The 17,640-nt window shown below is 33.5% G+C and overlaps 1 protein-coding gene across 1 annotated transcript in view; it reads left to right on the top strand.

The window, feature by feature from the left end:
* Positions 1 to 15,255: 15,255 nt before the first annotated feature.
* The window catches only part of LOC110025451 (monothiol glutaredoxin-S11), a 26,233-nt gene continuing 23,848 nt past the window's right edge, over positions 15,256 to 17,640 (top strand). Inside the window, exon 1 of the mRNA XM_020725934.1 lies at positions 15,256 to 15,558. Within this exon, the coding sequence (XP_020581593.1) occupies positions 15,391 to 15,558 (168 nt within the window). The 5' untranslated portion in view covers positions 15,256 to 15,390. The remainder of the gene's footprint in view (positions 15,559 to 17,640) is intronic.

Genomic DNA, 17,640 nt, shown 5'->3' with positions numbered 1-17,640 from the left:
CATTATTGGGTTTAATCTCCTCTGATGATAAGCTTAAAGTTCGTATTGTTCATCTAATATAATTTTGTGCATACAAATTGAAGGACTAATTCCTTTAATATTTGCTAAAGTCCATCCAAAAGCCTTTTTATATCTTTTCAACATTTCTATTAATTTTTGTTTTTGAATTTTAGTTAAATCAGAAGATATAATAACAGAAAATGTAGATGAATCTCCTAAAGCACATATAATCGCATACATTGCATTTTACATCTATATTCGAGATCACTAAGTAAGTTGAATTTTCTAGAAGGAGGATCAATGCATTTTATGGATTGAGAAATGAATTCCATTGTGAATATGCTGCATCTGAGATGACCGACTCATCACTGGATGAAGTAATTGCCTTTCTAACTGATGGAATGGGAGAATGGAAAATTAAAAACAATAATAAAGTTAATTTATCCACTTCCATGATGACTTTTCAATCAAAGGTATGGCATTACTTCATCTTTGTAAAGTTGCTTCCAACGAATCTTTTGAGTGAAGTAATAAAGGAAAGAGCTTTGTTAAATTTCTGCATTCAACAAATGAAGGTAGTAGATATTGGTGCTCATTGGTGCTCTTATAGTACTGGTGCTCTTATAGTACATAATACTCAGAGTATGGCCAAGAGTGCTACAACTAATGGTTTGAGATACCATACCCTTATTTTCACTTTATGTGAACAATCAGGAGTACAGTTTGATAAAAATGAAGAAAAGATGCAGCCACATAAACCAATTGGGAAACACACAGTCCAAAAATTTGAATCATTTACTGGATCTAAGAGTGGAGCTAGTGATAGACCCTCAACATATGTTGCAGGGCCATCTACTTCCAGCTCTGCTTCACTTGAGAACATCATGGAGCAGCTTATGATCCAACAATAGATATTGTAAATATGTAAAATAAGGTTGGAGGGTTAAAAGCAAGGAATGCATATAACGATGAATATCAGCAGAGGAGAGTTCAATATGATATAACATATCAGGAGGTCGTGATTAAATATCTTAGGGGTGATTATAATGTCGAATTTCCAACTTGCCCCAGTTTTACTCCTTATGTATCAGATCATGTTGAAGAAGAGGAGGAAGAAGAAGATGATGAAGAAGAGCATGATGACTGATGTTTTAGGAGTTTGTTATGTTTGTTTGTTATTTTGATTGTTTGATTATTTGTTTTTTTTTTTTAAATGTTGTTACTTTCATTTAATGTTGTACTGTGGACTTAATTGTAATAGTAATTGTAGATTTTCATTTTTCTGCATTTTTTATTATTTTTAGTTTATGTTTATGTTTTTAATTCTTAGCAAATCCTTTGAAATATATTGTGTTTTATTTAATGCTTTAATATTTAATGCTTTAAAGCCTGTAAAGCCTGTATTTTTAAAGTTAGCACCTGTAGTATTCCAGAGCTTAATTTCATATTCAGAAATCCTCTACAAGTTAGTTTTATTTTCATGAATTTACTATTTTCTTTCATCTACAAAATTTTTGTATTGAACATTTTTTAATTACTTAAAAATTTAAGTTTGGGGGAAAAATTTTTCTTTAAAAAAAAAAGAAGTAAACTAAATTTTATTTGTCCTCAGTTAATTATATTTTTAAAATTAATTTAACATGACATTGGATATTAGAGTTTAACTTTAAATGATTATATTTATGTTTGTAAATATTATAGTAAATTTAGGTAGAAGTTTTTAATAACGACGATCAATTCTAAAGTTAAAGATATTTTGTATGAAATGATAAGACTATGTTTTTTATATTTAAAGTAAAGGAAATTGTATTTATTAAGTATTAAGAATCTTAGAGTTTTATGTAAGAAGAAAATAATGAGACTTTATGAAAAATCATCAATACTAATATGAATTTATAAAGTGAAGAAATGTAAAAAATTTTAACTTTAATAAGAGGATAGTGAATTTCAAAATTATTAAAGGCTATCCATATATAACAATTCTCACTTGAAAAAGAAAAGAAAAGAAATGATTGAAAAGATCCTAAAAAAAAGAATGAATGTGAGGAGAAGCTTGAGGAAATGCCTAATCAAAAAATTGGCTTCATTTGAATCAACTTGAGTAAAATGCTTTATTACATTTTCTAAACTTGTATTTGAGTATGAGCACCCTTAATTGTAATTTTTCATGAAATTATTTTTCATATGGATATTCTAAGTATCCCTGATATAACAAATTACAGTTCTTCTTGAAAAGAATGAAGATTCAAAAATTTTAGATTTGATTACTAAATATTCTTATACTTATAGTTTTAATATAAGTTATTAAAAGTTTTTCTTAGATTATATTATTTTATTTAATAAACTAAAGAATAGAAGTTTATAAGTTAATCTCTATCCTAACTCATTTTTTTATGTAGTTAAAGAGTCACTTGAGGACAAGTAACATTTAAGTTTGAGGGATTTTGATACACCAAAATAATGTGAAATTTTAAGTATACATTTTATGCTTATTTTTGGTGATATTGCACTTTAAAGAAGGGTATTTTTATAATTTTATTGTAGGTATATCAATTTTAGACATTTGAAGCAAAAGTAGCAAAAGGAGGAAATTTGGAGCCAAAATAGAGAAATTTGTTATTTTGGCGCCTGAGGCACCATAAATGGTGCCAAAGGTGTCAACTTATAGAGAGTTGGCACCAAAGGCACTAGAACTAGCACCAGAGGTGCCATTCTACAAAGAAGCGGAGCCTGAGGCGCCTGATTTGGCACCAGAACCACCAGAACTCAGAACAACGCGGGCTTAAGTAACTTGGCGTTAGGAGCGCCAGAGACGATACTTTATAGATTAAGCCAGTTCGGAACAAATTTGAGGGGATTTTGAAGGCTTGAAATGTTTCAAAAGCCCCATGGAGTGATTCAATGCATCTATGCACTTAGGAAGGCTCTTTAATGAAGGGTTATGTCTCTTGAATGAATGGACATGTATTTTGGGATTCAAAGGTGTGACTTTTTGAGAGAATTTGGGAGGAAATTTTGAATTCTTTTTGAGAGGAGGAAACCACTTGAGGCAACCCCTAATTAAAAGGAGAGTAGCGAGAGAGAGTTTTGAGACAAAGAGAGAGAGAGAGTGGCATGAGAGAGAAGAAGAGTGAGAAGTGAGATAGAGTGAGGGACTTGGAGATTTTCTTCTAGGGTTGTAAGAGGAGAGGGAAAGTGAGAGATTTCTTCTTCATTATATTTCTAAGATAAAATTGAGAGTGCTTGTAAAGAGGGAAAGTACTTAAAGAGAACTTCTAGAGATTTGCTTGAGAAGAAGTGTGAGATAAGTTGTGTCTTTTATTTCATTATTTTGTAAACTTGTTTTTATATATGAAATCCTTGTTTTGTTGTTTCCTTCTCATAAATTCTGAGTAGTCTTCTTTATACTTCTCTCTAATCTGAGATATGGTTTTATGAAGAATTGATTTTGTTTTATATGATTTTAAATGTCAGTAATTTGTGATGATTTGAACTCCGGTCTTCATTTACTTTTCGATCTGGTCAATTGAAATGTTAAAATGTGTTGAGAAACATATGATCCGAAAGGGCTATAATTTCTATAACTAGGTGAGAGTCACATTCAATTCCATGGTTGAGAGTGTAATCCATGGGATTTAGTGCAAATAAATAAGGAAATATACTTTGTTGAACACAGAATTGGAGATTTTAATTTAACATATTAAAATCACCAATTTGGTCCAGTTAATTGGAAACTAATGCAAGATTGTTAGCCCTTAGGTGAGGGACAAGTGAGAGCTTTGGAGTGAGAGCCGGTATCCTCCCAACCTAACCACGGAATTAGGGACCAAATTTTGGATTAGTCAATGTTCTTTATACACATGACAAAGGGTAAAGAATATGATTGCTCCTATTTTGACACAATACAATTATATATATATTTTTAAATGATTTTAATTTTTTCACAATCCATATTCTCATTTTAAAGGGGAAGGATACTTTATTAAATTTGAACTCTTCGTCACAAATGCTTTGTTTAGTTTTTATAAGTTTACTTTTGAAGTTTAATAAATAGTTTAGTTAGCGTAGTTATTTTAACTGCATTTTATTTAGCATACACTCAATTACTTTAGATTTTAATTTTGTACTTAAATTTTGTAGTTTGAATTTTGTGTTTTACATTATGTACATAAGAATTTTCAACTCCTTGTGGGATCTATACTCAGGACCCAATTAGAGCTTTTTATTATTTGAGCTATACGTATACATGAGTTATTATTACGGGTTTGATAGTTTAAAGATTTTAAAAAATAAAACTATTTTTACTAAACTTGTTTTGATTAGGATTGAATTGCATATTTATTATTAGTGCTTCCGTGTGTATTTTGTAATATTTAAAATTATTTACAAAATCAACACACAACAAACGTGCATCACCCTCTAGGGTCATTATATTTCGCAACAGATTTTAACATTACAAGTGGCCAATTTGAGAAGTAAAGGAAGTATCGGCGAAATTACCATCACAATTTTGGGAATAAAAGAAGTTCTAAGCACATCAAATGCTCCACGTTATTACTTTTTATTGCAAGGACAAAGAAAATGAAAACTACTCATAATTCATGGGGATAACAAAACAAAACACGATTTATATTAAAACTCATGTTCACAATACAAAACTTAAACAAAAATAAAAATACTTAGCTCAAACTCTTCCCAAGCGATCCTTTGAAGTTCCCTGACTTCCTTGACTCAAATAATCTCTTACAAGACTCACAACGCTCTTGTGGTAGCCACCCACTATAATAGGGATCTACCCTAATCACTCCAAAACACTCTAACACTCCCTCACACTCCCTAACACTCCTAACACACACTTTTTTTGTTAGGACTTCATCTTTATATGTAAAGCTCTGAAAATCATCAAGGGTTGCTTTAGGCAGCTCTTCAAAATTGGGTCGAATTCATTGCATAAAAAAGGCAACAGTTTCTTGTGCCTAGGCGCCTGCTGTAGCTCTTAGGCTCCAATCACATTCGATCTCTAGCACTTAGGCGCCAGAAGTGCTTAGGCGCCACTGCTCCATAACTCCATTTTATTTTCATTTTCACTTATTTTTTTATAAACTCCATTTCATGTACCTGAAACCAAAAACATAAAAAAAATATATTTCATTAAAGCGCAATATTATAATAAATAAGCATAAAATATATATATAAAATAGGTAATTTTAAGGCATGTCAATTCCCTCAATCTTAAATGTTACTTGTCCTCAAGTAACTTTTTTACTATATATAAATGTTATAACTTATGGCAGTGGGTTTCACTTAAACATTCATATAGTTTTTGTCCTAAAAATGTGATAGTGAAACTTTTAGAAAAATTTTCAATAACTCGGGTTAAAACTAAAGCATAAAATTATTTAGTAATCAAGTTTAGAAATTCTGATTTTCTATTCATTTCAATAATAAATGTAATTTATCATACTTAGGAATCTTAGAAAAATTAAAAGAGAAGAGTTATATGAGAACTTTACTAGTAAAGATACTGATACATAGAACTATAAATAAGCACAAAAATATAAGTTTCCTCCTTTAAGTTGATTCAAGTGAAGCCAATTTTTAATTAGACATCTTCTCAAGTTTCTCCTCACATATCTTTTCTTTTTATGCTTTTTCTTTTCTTTTTTTTTCTTTCAGGATCTTTTTTTTAACCCTTACTTTTTCATGTGAGGATTACTATATCTGGATATCCTTTAATGATTTTGAGCTTTACTATCCTCTTTCTAAAGTTAAAAATATATCTCACCTTTCTTTACTTGATAATGTGTATTAGTATACATTATTTTTTCATAAAGTCTCTAATTATTTTTTTTTAAAATATATATCTAAGATTTATACCATTTCAAAAATACAAATTTTCCTACTCTTAATAGTAAAAACAACTTCCTATACTTTCATACCAAAATATCTTACCTCTAGAACTATCCCCTTATTACTAGAAAATTTTTGATAAGTCTACTATTACACTTATAAAATCAAAAATATAGTTTTTCAAAGTTAACACCACATACCACAGGTTATGTTAAAATAGTTTTTCTTTCAAAAATATAGTTTATTGAGGAAAAATAACATTTAGTTTTAAAATGTTTTTCTCCTTCCCCCAAACTTAAATTTTAACAGTTTAAAACATTTAGTGAGAAATAAACATGAAGAAAGAAAGAAATCAATGAAATTATCTATGACAGGGTTCTAAATATGAAAACAGTATAGGTACAAGTACTAACAACATGTGTGTAGCAGGAAGTAAATCACAATTTAAAACATGTTTTTTCATCAAAAGTGCTAAGTAAAGATATACTTACACACACAATCAATATATATATATATATATGAACTAGAGCAAAAGTAACTAGTGGTGCAATAGAGTAGAAAGCTCCATACAATAGTTCATACAAGCATCAATAGACAACATGTCCAGTACAATGATAAAACATCTACAAATATCAACGAACAACAAATTCAACTAGGCACACTAATAAAAATCAACTACTACTCACCATCATCATCCTCATCATCATCTTCATCCCCATCCATATCCATATGACTCTGATCATCAAATCTCAAATAATCAGGATAACCAGGGAATTATAAAGTCTGATCTCCCTTGAGATAACTGATAAGAGATTTATGAAATCCCTTCTCATGGTCACTATGCCGATGGAGATAAGAATCAAAATGATCTTGATGATCTTCAACTCTTAGAACTCTGCTTTGAACCTCAGAAATACCATCCTTTACCTCTTGCATACTATCAAATAAAGATTTCATGTTATAAGATGTATGAGATGTAGAGGCACGTGATGAAGATGGAGCATCAGAAGATCTAGTCCCAAATCCTAACTCAGCACATTTCCCATATATATATCCACATTAGTCTTCTCAATAGGCTTAAGTTGATGCAGTATCTCCACCTAAGACTCAAATCTAACTCTATATTGACTGCATAAAGTAAAAATGAGAGAAGGGTAGCCCAAGCCTGTTATAGTCCCTCCCATAGAGGAATGAATAATGCTTTTATAAATCAGAGAGCCAATATTGATGGGCTTCATCAACTGGATGCAATAGTTCAGAATAACCCTCTCTCGGGTTACTTCTCTCAAATGGTTTGAAGGAAAAAGATGAGCAGAGATGAAGTAACATTATGCCTTTGATGAGACATTAAGTGTAGAAGAAGCTAAATGTACCTTTTGGTTGTTCCTAGTCTTCCAACCTCCTCGTCTATCAGTCAAAAATGCTATAATTTCCTCAAGTTTCCCCTTAGTAGGATCAAACTCTGTGTAAAAGCAACTATTTACATCAGGTAACAAAAATAATGTATTGATCCTTACATGATTGAAATCTACTAGATTCTCCCAAATAAACACCAAATCATCAGTCTCCTCAAGTAGATAGGCATAAAACTCTCGAACTATAGAAATGATGGTGTTGGCAGAAAAATAAAAGAATTTCTCCCAATTCCTTGCTACAATAGGACTTTCTACGGAACTTCCAGGAGAAAGAAATGCTCGCTCTTGAATCAATTTCTAGAAATAAGAAGATCATTGTAACAATCCTATGCTTTTTTACTCACGAACTTCTTGGGATCAAAAGTATCTTTGCCTTTGCTTCACTTCAATTTAGGAGCCATGATCAAATCTATAAAAAATTTAATAAAAATCTTAATAAATTCAAAAAATAAATTTTTTGTACTCCTATATAAGTTTTTCAAGCAAAAATTTTTATTCAGCAGGGTTTTTTCACCATTATCCCCCAAATTTTTAATTTTTGGCTACTTTGTAATGTGGCAAAAATACATTGTAAAATCTAAAATTTTCAAAGACAAAGTAAAGCTCTTACCCAAAGAAGATGAATTCCAAAGTTTTTTATTTGAAAATCCTCTCAATAAGCAAGGTAGGAGAAACCCTAGGGTGCAAAATCGTGAAAAATAGGGAAGATGATGAATTTCAGCGAAAGAATGGTGTGAATCGATCCAAGATTCATGTTTTAGAACATTTCAGCCGGTTCAGCTTCTAGGCGCCAGTTTGGGTTCAGCTTCTAGGCACCAGTTTGGGCCCTTAGAAACCAGTGCTCAACTTACAGATTTTGGAATTTTTTATCATTTTGAAAAGAGCACAACAAACCCACAGTTTTCCAACTCTAATATGTTAGATTCAACAACCATTCCAATAGTTAATTGGTTTCTTCTTATCACCAATATTCATGCGTACAACCACTAGATTCTTACATTCAAATCATTTCAGTACACTAACACCAAATATTAACAACACAAACATGACATTATTTCATTATCATAAGCATAAGTTCAATACTAACAGACATAACATCGAACAATTAAGCAAATACATACATAATACTAATTTGCAGTGCTAGAGTCACTTTAAATTTAAAGTCGGCACACAACACATAAACAAAAAAAAGCATCAAATTTCTCACAATATTCCAAGCACTAATAACTATGAACGTTGTTGTCATCCACCTTTTCAGCCATCAAAATTTGATGATCGAATAAGTGGTAAAAGGGACACGAGGAAAATCTTCCGCAACTTTCTCTCCAATCCAATGATTATTTTGATACATCCTTACTAGATATTCTTGGAAGCATGCCATTTGATAAAATTGTTGTACAAAGTGCCATTTCAGATGTTTGTATTGGTAATACACCTCACTTAACTTGGAATGTGGATTCACCAACTCCTTCTCAATCCTTAAAAGTTTCTTCGTTACTCCTACTAGGCTCAGTGCAAGGAATCCATTGAAGTATGTTTGGGCTTCCTTATGCATCTTCTTCTTTTCATCAAACTTATCATTGCTCTTACTCTCCATGGATCTTAAGGCAATGATCTCAAGGTGGGGATGATTCTTCCACTCCTTTCCCTCTCTAGAACACTTATGATTATGAAGAAGATGTCCTCATTTACGTCTACAGTTGTTTTAATAGAGAAGGAGAGGGAAAAAATCAAAATTTGGTGATTTATAAAGTTACACAAACTATGGCACTTAGGACCCATATTTGGCGCACAGGCACCAGACTCGCAGTAAAGTGGCGCTTAGGCACCAATACTAAAAAATGTCGAAGTCTAATTTACTCATCCCAACCTCGATTTAATCATCAAACAAGTGTTTTGTGCCTCCTTACAGGTAGGACTCATTATAAGCTTGACATAAGAACAATCACCAAACAAATAAATCCATACTAATAACTATGGGTTGCCTCCCACAAAGTGTTTGGTTTAACGTCCTCAGCCTGACGTTTCCAATGTGTTACTCTGATTGACCCAACATTAGGATCTCTTCATCAAAAGGTTTGTTTTCGCTAATGTAAGGTTTCAGTTGATGTCTGTTTACCTTAATGATTCGTTTAGTTTCAGATCTTTAATATCTACAACACTATAAGGATAGACTTTCATTAAGTTATGGAAAATAATTTCAATCTTATATTATATAGTAAAACCTCTTGTTCGGGCTCAAAATCTTTTCTCAAAATTTTTTGATCATGCCAATTCTTCATCTTCACTTTATAAATCTTTGAATTCTTATAAGATTCATTTCTTATTTCTTCGATCTCATTTAATTGAAATAATCATTTTTTGTCAGCATTCCTTAAATTATAGTGCAATTCCTTACTAACACAATAAGCTTTATTCTCCAATTCAACCGATAAGTGAAAGTTTTTCCAAATATGAGCCTAGATGGTAACATTCTTATAAGAATTTTATAAGCAATTCTATAAGCCCATAATGCAAAATCAATTCTAATAGACCAATCATTCCTATAGGATTTACAACATTTTTCAATATTTTCTTAATTTCACGATTGAATACTTCTGCTAAACCACTGGTCTGAGGATGATAAGCTGTGAAAATTCAATGTTTAATTCCATATTTCCTCGTAATATTTCTATCATTCTATAATGTTTCAAAATTGTCATTTTTTAAATGACTTCCTTCATCACTAATGAGCACTCTTGGTACTCCAAATCTGATAAAAACATTTCTCTTTAAAAATTTTGTAACACTCTGAGAATCACATTGGGGTAAAGCAGCAACTTCAATCCATTTAGAAACACAATCCACAGCTAATAAAATGCAAAACTTTCCAGAAGAAGATACAAATGGTCCCATAAAATATAAACCCCATACATCAAAATCTTAACTTCTAAAGTAAAATCTAGGAGCATTTCTTCTCTCTGAGAAATATTGTCTACTCTCTGACATTTATCAAAAGTCTTTGCATAAGTTTTAACATCCCTAAATAATGTAGGTCAATAGAATCCAGATTGTAAAATTTTAAATACAGTTTTATCCACTCCAAAATGTCCCCCAAAATCAGATTTATGACATTATTGAATAATTTCCTAGGTTTCTTTAATTGGTACACATCTTCGGATGACTATGTACTTACATTCTTTATATAAATAAGGGTCATCCCAAAAGTAAAATCTTGCATCAAGAATGCACTTTTTCTTTTAACAGCTTGTTAATTTGCAGGGTAAAATATTACTATCTAAATAGTTAATTATATCAGCATATCACAGAAAGGAGAGTGAATTACCAGTCATGACCACCTCACCGACGGGAATCTGGGGACCGGAACTCAAAATCTCAAAATAGGTTTCGACAATGTAGCCATACCAGGCTCAGGCGTGGTCACACTATTATTCACGGTGCCACAAATTGAGGACTGGTGTGGCCATGCCTGAGGCCCTGCGTGGTCTTGCCCGAGGCCTCGCGTGGCAATGCCTGAAGCTTGGCATAGCCATGCCCGAGGCCCAATGTAATTACACCGAGCATCCAATTTTGAGGCATGGCTATGCCTCCTTCTAGCATGGTCACATTGGCTAAAGGGTCTGGGTGCCTTTTTAGATTTGGGCGTGGCTACGTTCGAGACCCAATATAATTATGTTGGCCTCTCTATTTGGTTAGCATGATCATTGATACACCTAGAAATTACCTAATTTTTCATATACATTTCATACCTATTTTTAATGATATTGCACTTTAATGAAAGGTATTTTGCATATTTTGGTTTCTAGTACAAGAAGTGGATTTTTGGAGAAAATGAAACAAAAATGGTGCAATTTGAAGCAAAATCGAGCAAGGAAGAAAATTTAGATATGGCGCGTTTTGTTGGAGCAAGATTGGAGCTAAAATGGAGCAAATTGGAGCCGCCCCAACTTTTGAACTGGCACCATAGCACCCAACCTGGCGTTATAGCGCCAGTCACATCGAGAAACAGGTGATATAACACTGAGTTTGGTGTCATGATGCCAATAACTGTTTCAAACAATTATTGCTCGATTTTGGGAGTTTTTAATCACCATTTATCACTTAGGAAGGCAAATTTTTGGCTTTCCAAATTCTTTGAACTTCCAAGAATGTCCAAAGGTCATAGATATGACTAGGAATGTAGATTTCTACCTTTTCTGGAGAGATTAGTGCAGGATTTTGAGAGATATTGGAAAGGAATTGTAGAAACCTTGTGTGGATCAGCAGAAGACTTTGTTTGAGGGATTTTCATCTTTCTTTCACAGAAAAAATCTAAGTATTGTGTTCTTCATTATCCTTAATTGTTGTATAGACTTTTCTAGTGAATTTGTTTTGATTTAAACGAAATTTTCTATTGTGTTTTCTTTATACTTAGTGAGTAGTTTTCCTCACTCTTTCTCCTTGTAATGAGATTTAATCATGTGTGGGATTAGAATGGTTTGAAGATTACTTTTATTCCAAAATTGTGATGGTATTTTCACTGACTCTTCATTGACTTTGCAAACTGATCACTTGTGAGGTTAAAATCTATTGTGAAGCATAATGACTCGGGAGGGTTATGATTTCACTAACTAGTGAGTACCACACTTAACTTTGGATAGAGCCATCACAATCATCCGAGGGGAAGTGCAAATAGATAGGGAGATAAGTTTTGATGAGAGTAGAATTGATGTTTCTAGGTTGACAAGATAGATTCTTTTATCAATTCGGTCTTGAATTTGGATCCAAGGGTCCCTAGTAAGTCCTATAGAGAGGACACAATGGGTAATCTATAAGTGGGAGGCTAGAATCTACTAAGCACTACAGATTAGCCAATGCTCTTTGCTAGCACCTAAAGAGGTTAAATAATGGGTATGCTCCTATTTGACACAATACCACATTTTAAACTTTAGACATTCTATTCCTACACTAATTATGATCTCATCGTAAGGGGAAAAAGATTTTAATTATTTAATATCTCTACAAAATTTAACCAGTCTCCTTAGATTTGATTTTTATTTAATTTAGTTAATTACAATTTTAGCTTAAATTAGTGAATTTATGAAAACCAAACTTTTCAAAAATGCCAAACTATAACCTGATAGTAGTATACTAGAATTAACCTAAGGGATTTCTTAGCTTGCTTCTCTGTGGGAATGATACTAGGCTTTTTAAAGAAGACCCTATATTACTTGAAATGACGTGTATACTTGCGTTGTACCCCCAGTGTGTAAACAATTTTCTAAAATTTATAACATTTCAATTTCACACACTAGCCACTAAATTAAAATTGGGTCAAGCTTTTTGTCATCTTTTGGAAGCTACATTACTGCGTATTTGCGGGTCGAGTCAGTCATGCCGATAACAGGCAATTTGGGCTATTTTTAGAGGCCTTGTCATGGTCATGCCTAGTTTAGGGGTGGTCACGCCGGACCACAAAAAATAGGGGTATTTGAAAATGATCGTCGAGGAGGTTCCCGACCTTGTTGGACTTCCGAAGGGTTGAATATGAGTAGTTATGATATTGAGACCACTGTAAGGATTGTGAATGTGTCTCAAATGTGCTTGAGAAGGTGAACCTTACACGCATCACTGAGCACGACTATTCCAATCTTGAAATTTGTCTGTCCGGACCTTAAGCTTAAGACACAAACACATACAGAGCGAGCTAGTCAAAGGTCTATGTCATGAGAATATCTATATCATCCAGATAAAACCCCATGCTACAGGAACAAATGTCAACGTAGAGGATACTAGAGGTGATGCAGGTTTGACCATGATCGACTCAAAGCATGAATATGATGGTGTAGAACCCAATTATAGTGTCGTGTCAATTGACGAGGATGTTCTGCGTATGTTCCATAAAAAGTGGATGTCAACAACTGTCTGCTAACTATTTTGTGTCCATTAGGATTTTAGGACTTAACGTTCTTTGCAGTCACACCAATCTAGGCTCACTAAATTTGTAAACTAGAGATTCTTCTGTTGAAATAAATTGTTAGACCTTTTCTCGTAGGATTGATACCCAAACTCTTAGACTGCATGCTACTTGACAGGTGCACTTGCACTGTATGACCCACTTACTTCGCAGTAATTTTTGGAGTGGCAGGAGCTCCAATGCTCCCTCTTCTTGAAACGACTCCTCTGATCTCGACAATCCTAATGAGGTTTTCTTTTATATCTTTTTCGAAATTCTGGTAGTCACAAGGGTCCAGGAGAGAATTATACTCTTCTTGCAGAGATGTGGTTGTTTGTGAGCTCCAGAAGCTCTGCGAACGTCTTCAACTTATGTAAGACAAGCAAATATCAAAATGGCCCTTCGCATAGACTTTAGGCTAGAGCCATGTGAGAGAAGACAGGCTCTAGGTCTTAAACATCTAACATTTCTCATTGAAAAAGAGTGATGCAACTTCTCAAACTTTTAGTGGGTTTTTGATGTATTTTCAAGAGTGCCTGCAGATTTTTCGGAGGTTTTTGTGTGTTGGTGAATTAAGCCTCAAACATTTACTTAAATAAGCAAAAGGATGTAATGACTCATATTAGTAAGTGGTGAACCAACACACAACTAATTATTTCAATGTCATGAAGAACCAAAAGAAAGTTTAATGCATCGTTTATTATAAATGGATGGACAACTTATTCAAAGGAAGCCAGGTGATTGGTGGGGTCAGATTTTCTTTTGTATGACTCTAAAGCTGGAATCATAAACTTTCTCGAGGCCTCAACTTCTGAGTTCTCCCTTAAGAATAAGTTGTTTGCTAATATTTGTCTTCTTCTCCCTCTCTTGACTTCTTTTTTGTAGTACTCGAGAAAAATCTATCATCTCAGTACTCGAGAAAAATCTATCATCTCATTCTCCTATCTTCTCCAACTGAGTTGACAATATGTCCTTCATCTTTTGAATTGTCAAAGTCATTCATGCGTAGTCTTTCTTGTTTAAAAACTAGATCAAGAGCTCTTCCTGTTCTAGCTCTTTGCAAGTCCTGGGCATAAAACTCTTGCCTTGATTGTTCTTGTCTTGGTGTTGGTAACTATTTTTGCAGATTGCCTACTATCTGCGACACAGCTCCAGTTCTCTAAAACCTTGGTGGCTCGTTACCGATCATATACACAAGCATTTTTTTCCTCTTTAAGTCTCCCAACTCATTGATTTTTAATCACGAACTTCTTGGTATAATCCATCATTCTCTAAGAGCGTTTGCTTGATAAAAAGGGTTGTGTTGTTGCAAAGTTTGAGTAGGAATTCTACGCTCACCACACCTTTTAAGTTCTTGAATCCTTTTAAAATGTAAGGTCTCATATCATTCGTGAGTATATACAACAAGAAAAAAAAACTTTTTATGGTAGGGAGAGAGTGGTATAGAGAGAGAGAGCGAGAGAGAGAGAGATGAATGATAATCTTTCGAGGAAACCTTAAAAGATATATTAATTACGAATCTCTCACAAACTAGAGAGAAGCGACTCCTCGGAGGTTCCCTAAGTTATAGGATCTAAGAGAGAGAGAGGTCTCAAGAAATGGAAGTAGAAAGTGATCTCCAAAGAAAGATCAAAGGAGGATCCAGAAAGAGAGAAAAAGGAAAATAGTGTGATGTGGTTGTCAGTGTATTGTCAGTTAATGTCAGATATTTCTTACAAATATCAGATATTGCCGTCACAACAGTTACCCCGGTACGTTGGTGAAATGATAGAATCCCAAATGTCGTGGCACCTTTAAACAAGAAATTGATGGATGTCTTCGATGATCATGATAACTTCCTCTGATAGCTTTTCTAACGCGGGTTAGGTTACTCTTTAGAGGGAACATGAGAGTGATCAGACTGACGAATACGCTTAGTTCAGTCACTTTGATAAGTGGGCTCAATTTAATGACTTCGAAATGGTGATGGGTTCTCTTAAATTAGAAAATTTTTTTTGGGAGAATTTCTAAATAGCTGACAAGGGCTCCCAAGAAAAAAAAAATCACGAATTTCACGAATTCCGTCACCGCTTTCACGTGCTCGCACACCGCATCTTTTTCGAATCGGTTTCCTTCCGCAACTGCTCACTTATATGCTCTCACTGGCGAATCCTCCATCCAAATAAGGGGAAAAGGAAGAAGGTAGCGGATATGGGCGTCGTGAAGGACGTGAAGTCGAAGTCCGAGCTGGACTCCGCTCTTTCCGGAGGCGCGCCGGCAGCCATCCACTTCTGGGCGTCATGGTGCGAGCCGTCAAAGCAGATGGATCAAGTTTTCTCCCACCTTTGCACCGACTTCCCTCACGTTCTCTTCTTGCGGGTGAGCTCTTGTCCCGTCTTTTCTTTCGATGCGTGCTTGCGATTGTGGTAATAACCCCCTTTTGTATTAATTTTCTCCTGTCAATCTTCTTGCACAAGGTGTTTTTGCCTCGTTTATTAGTTTTGATTTTGTGGTGTTTAGTGTTTTTTCTCTTGCATCCCCGTTTTATTTATTAACTTTTTTTTGAGAGGGACAAAAATGATAGAGTCGGAATTAAGCTGTGACGGTTGCCGGGTTGATCCTATGCTTCCGTCTTCAAGAAAGCGACTTTTCATTTTGAAACAATAGCCTGCTATGCTACGACTGATTGTGCAGTTAGGTTTAAATGAAACCTATCTGATTTCTAGTTTATTTCATTCCATGAGATGCTGTATAGATATGTGGGATTCTAGTATTAATATTTAGTTGATCCTATTTTGAAGTTATTTATATTACATTACACAGATTCGGTTGCGACTTGATTACACTTCTTTGATATGTAATTTGAAAAAATAATCAGTTTATGATTTCAAATTTGTTCATTTATTTTTAAATTTATCATTACTTTTATGGGCATTGTTTGTTAGCGTATGTTTACTAGGATGTATGGGTGAATTTAATGTAAACCCACCCAAACGTGAAGAAATGGGAAGTAAATCCAGCAATTTGCTAAATCCAAATATTTACCCGTTCCGTCTCTTTTTTGACATAAATCCGGATGTACTAAATCCGATATTTAGGTAAATTTAATGGATTTAGCTTCGAAAAAAAAATTAAATCTTGAAATAAGATGCCTAAGACATAAAACAAATTTAAGTGGATTTAAACTTAACTGAACCAAACACTATTCTAGATTTTTGATTTACTAAATTCTATTTAACGTGAATCATGGGTGCAGTCAAACACCCCCATGGCGATGTATATGGTATTCTATGAAATGATACAATGTTATCACTCTTCCAGGGTTGTTGATTGCAAGATTTATCAAATAATTTTGGCTAAATTTTGCTAAATAATTTCCGGAGTCAGATAAATCCTTCTATTATCTTAAGTCCCATTGCTTTCACATTTTTGGCTAAATTCTTGATTTATGATTCCATAGGGAAGCAAATTTAATAGATTTACATTACCATCTTAGAGTTTTTTCGTTCACAAAACTATAACTACCTTCCATTCTTGTCTTTCTTTTTTCTGAGATTGTTAAACTTCCTTCTATGACCTTTTGGGCTATACATCAATCAATTTGCTATTTTACTTATTTATTTATATTCTTCTAGTTTTGTAACATAGCATCAACAACTTGTATATTTTCATTCTATGATTATTTTTCTAGGTTTGTAGTAGGTTAAGCACCGCTCTTACTTTGAATTTCTTTGTTTCCTTTGAATACAACAACAACAAAGCCTTAATCCCACTACGTGGGGTTGGCTACATGAATTCTTTTTCTCCGTTGCGTCCTATTTAATGTCATATTTTCATTTAGTTCTAATAAATTAAGATCATTTTTATACAATAAGCCCAAGTTTTCATAGGTCTATCACTGCCTTTCTTCACATAAGTCGAATATAAAACATCTACTCTCCTAATCGAATCATCAGATGATCGACGCTTAATGTGACCGAACCATCTAAGGCGACTTTCTCTAATTTTGTGCGTCACGGGAGCTACATAAACCCTAACACAGATATAATCATTTTAGATTTTGTCTCTAAGTGTAAAGCCGCTCATCCAACTAGTCATTCTCATCTCGATAACACTTAACTTAGTATTATGCTTCTCTTTTAAAGGCCAACATTAACGCTATAGAGCATTGCAGGTCTCACCACCGTCTTATGAAATTTTCCTATTTTCCTTTCATTTTCCTTTCAGTCTTAGCGGTACTTTTCTATCACACAAAAGACCTGAAGCATTCCTCCACTTCAACCAACTATCTTGAATTCTACTATTAACATCCCCATTTATATTTCCATCGCTTTGAACAACATGCCCGATATATCTAAATCGTTCACACCTTTTAATAATTTGATCACCCAAAATTACACTCCTGTCATTAGAGCTACTACTACTAAAATTACATTCCATGTATTCAGTTTTAGTTCTACT

The sequence above is a fragment of the Phalaenopsis equestris genome, unplaced genomic scaffold, assembly GCF_001263595.1.
Source record: "Phalaenopsis equestris unplaced genomic scaffold, ASM126359v1 Scaffold000298, whole genome shotgun sequence".
NCBI lineage: Eukaryota > Viridiplantae > Streptophyta > Magnoliopsida > Asparagales > Orchidaceae > Phalaenopsis > Phalaenopsis equestris.
The sequence above is the reverse complement of the archived record's forward strand: the minus strand, read 5'-3'. Positions and strand labels throughout refer to the sequence as shown.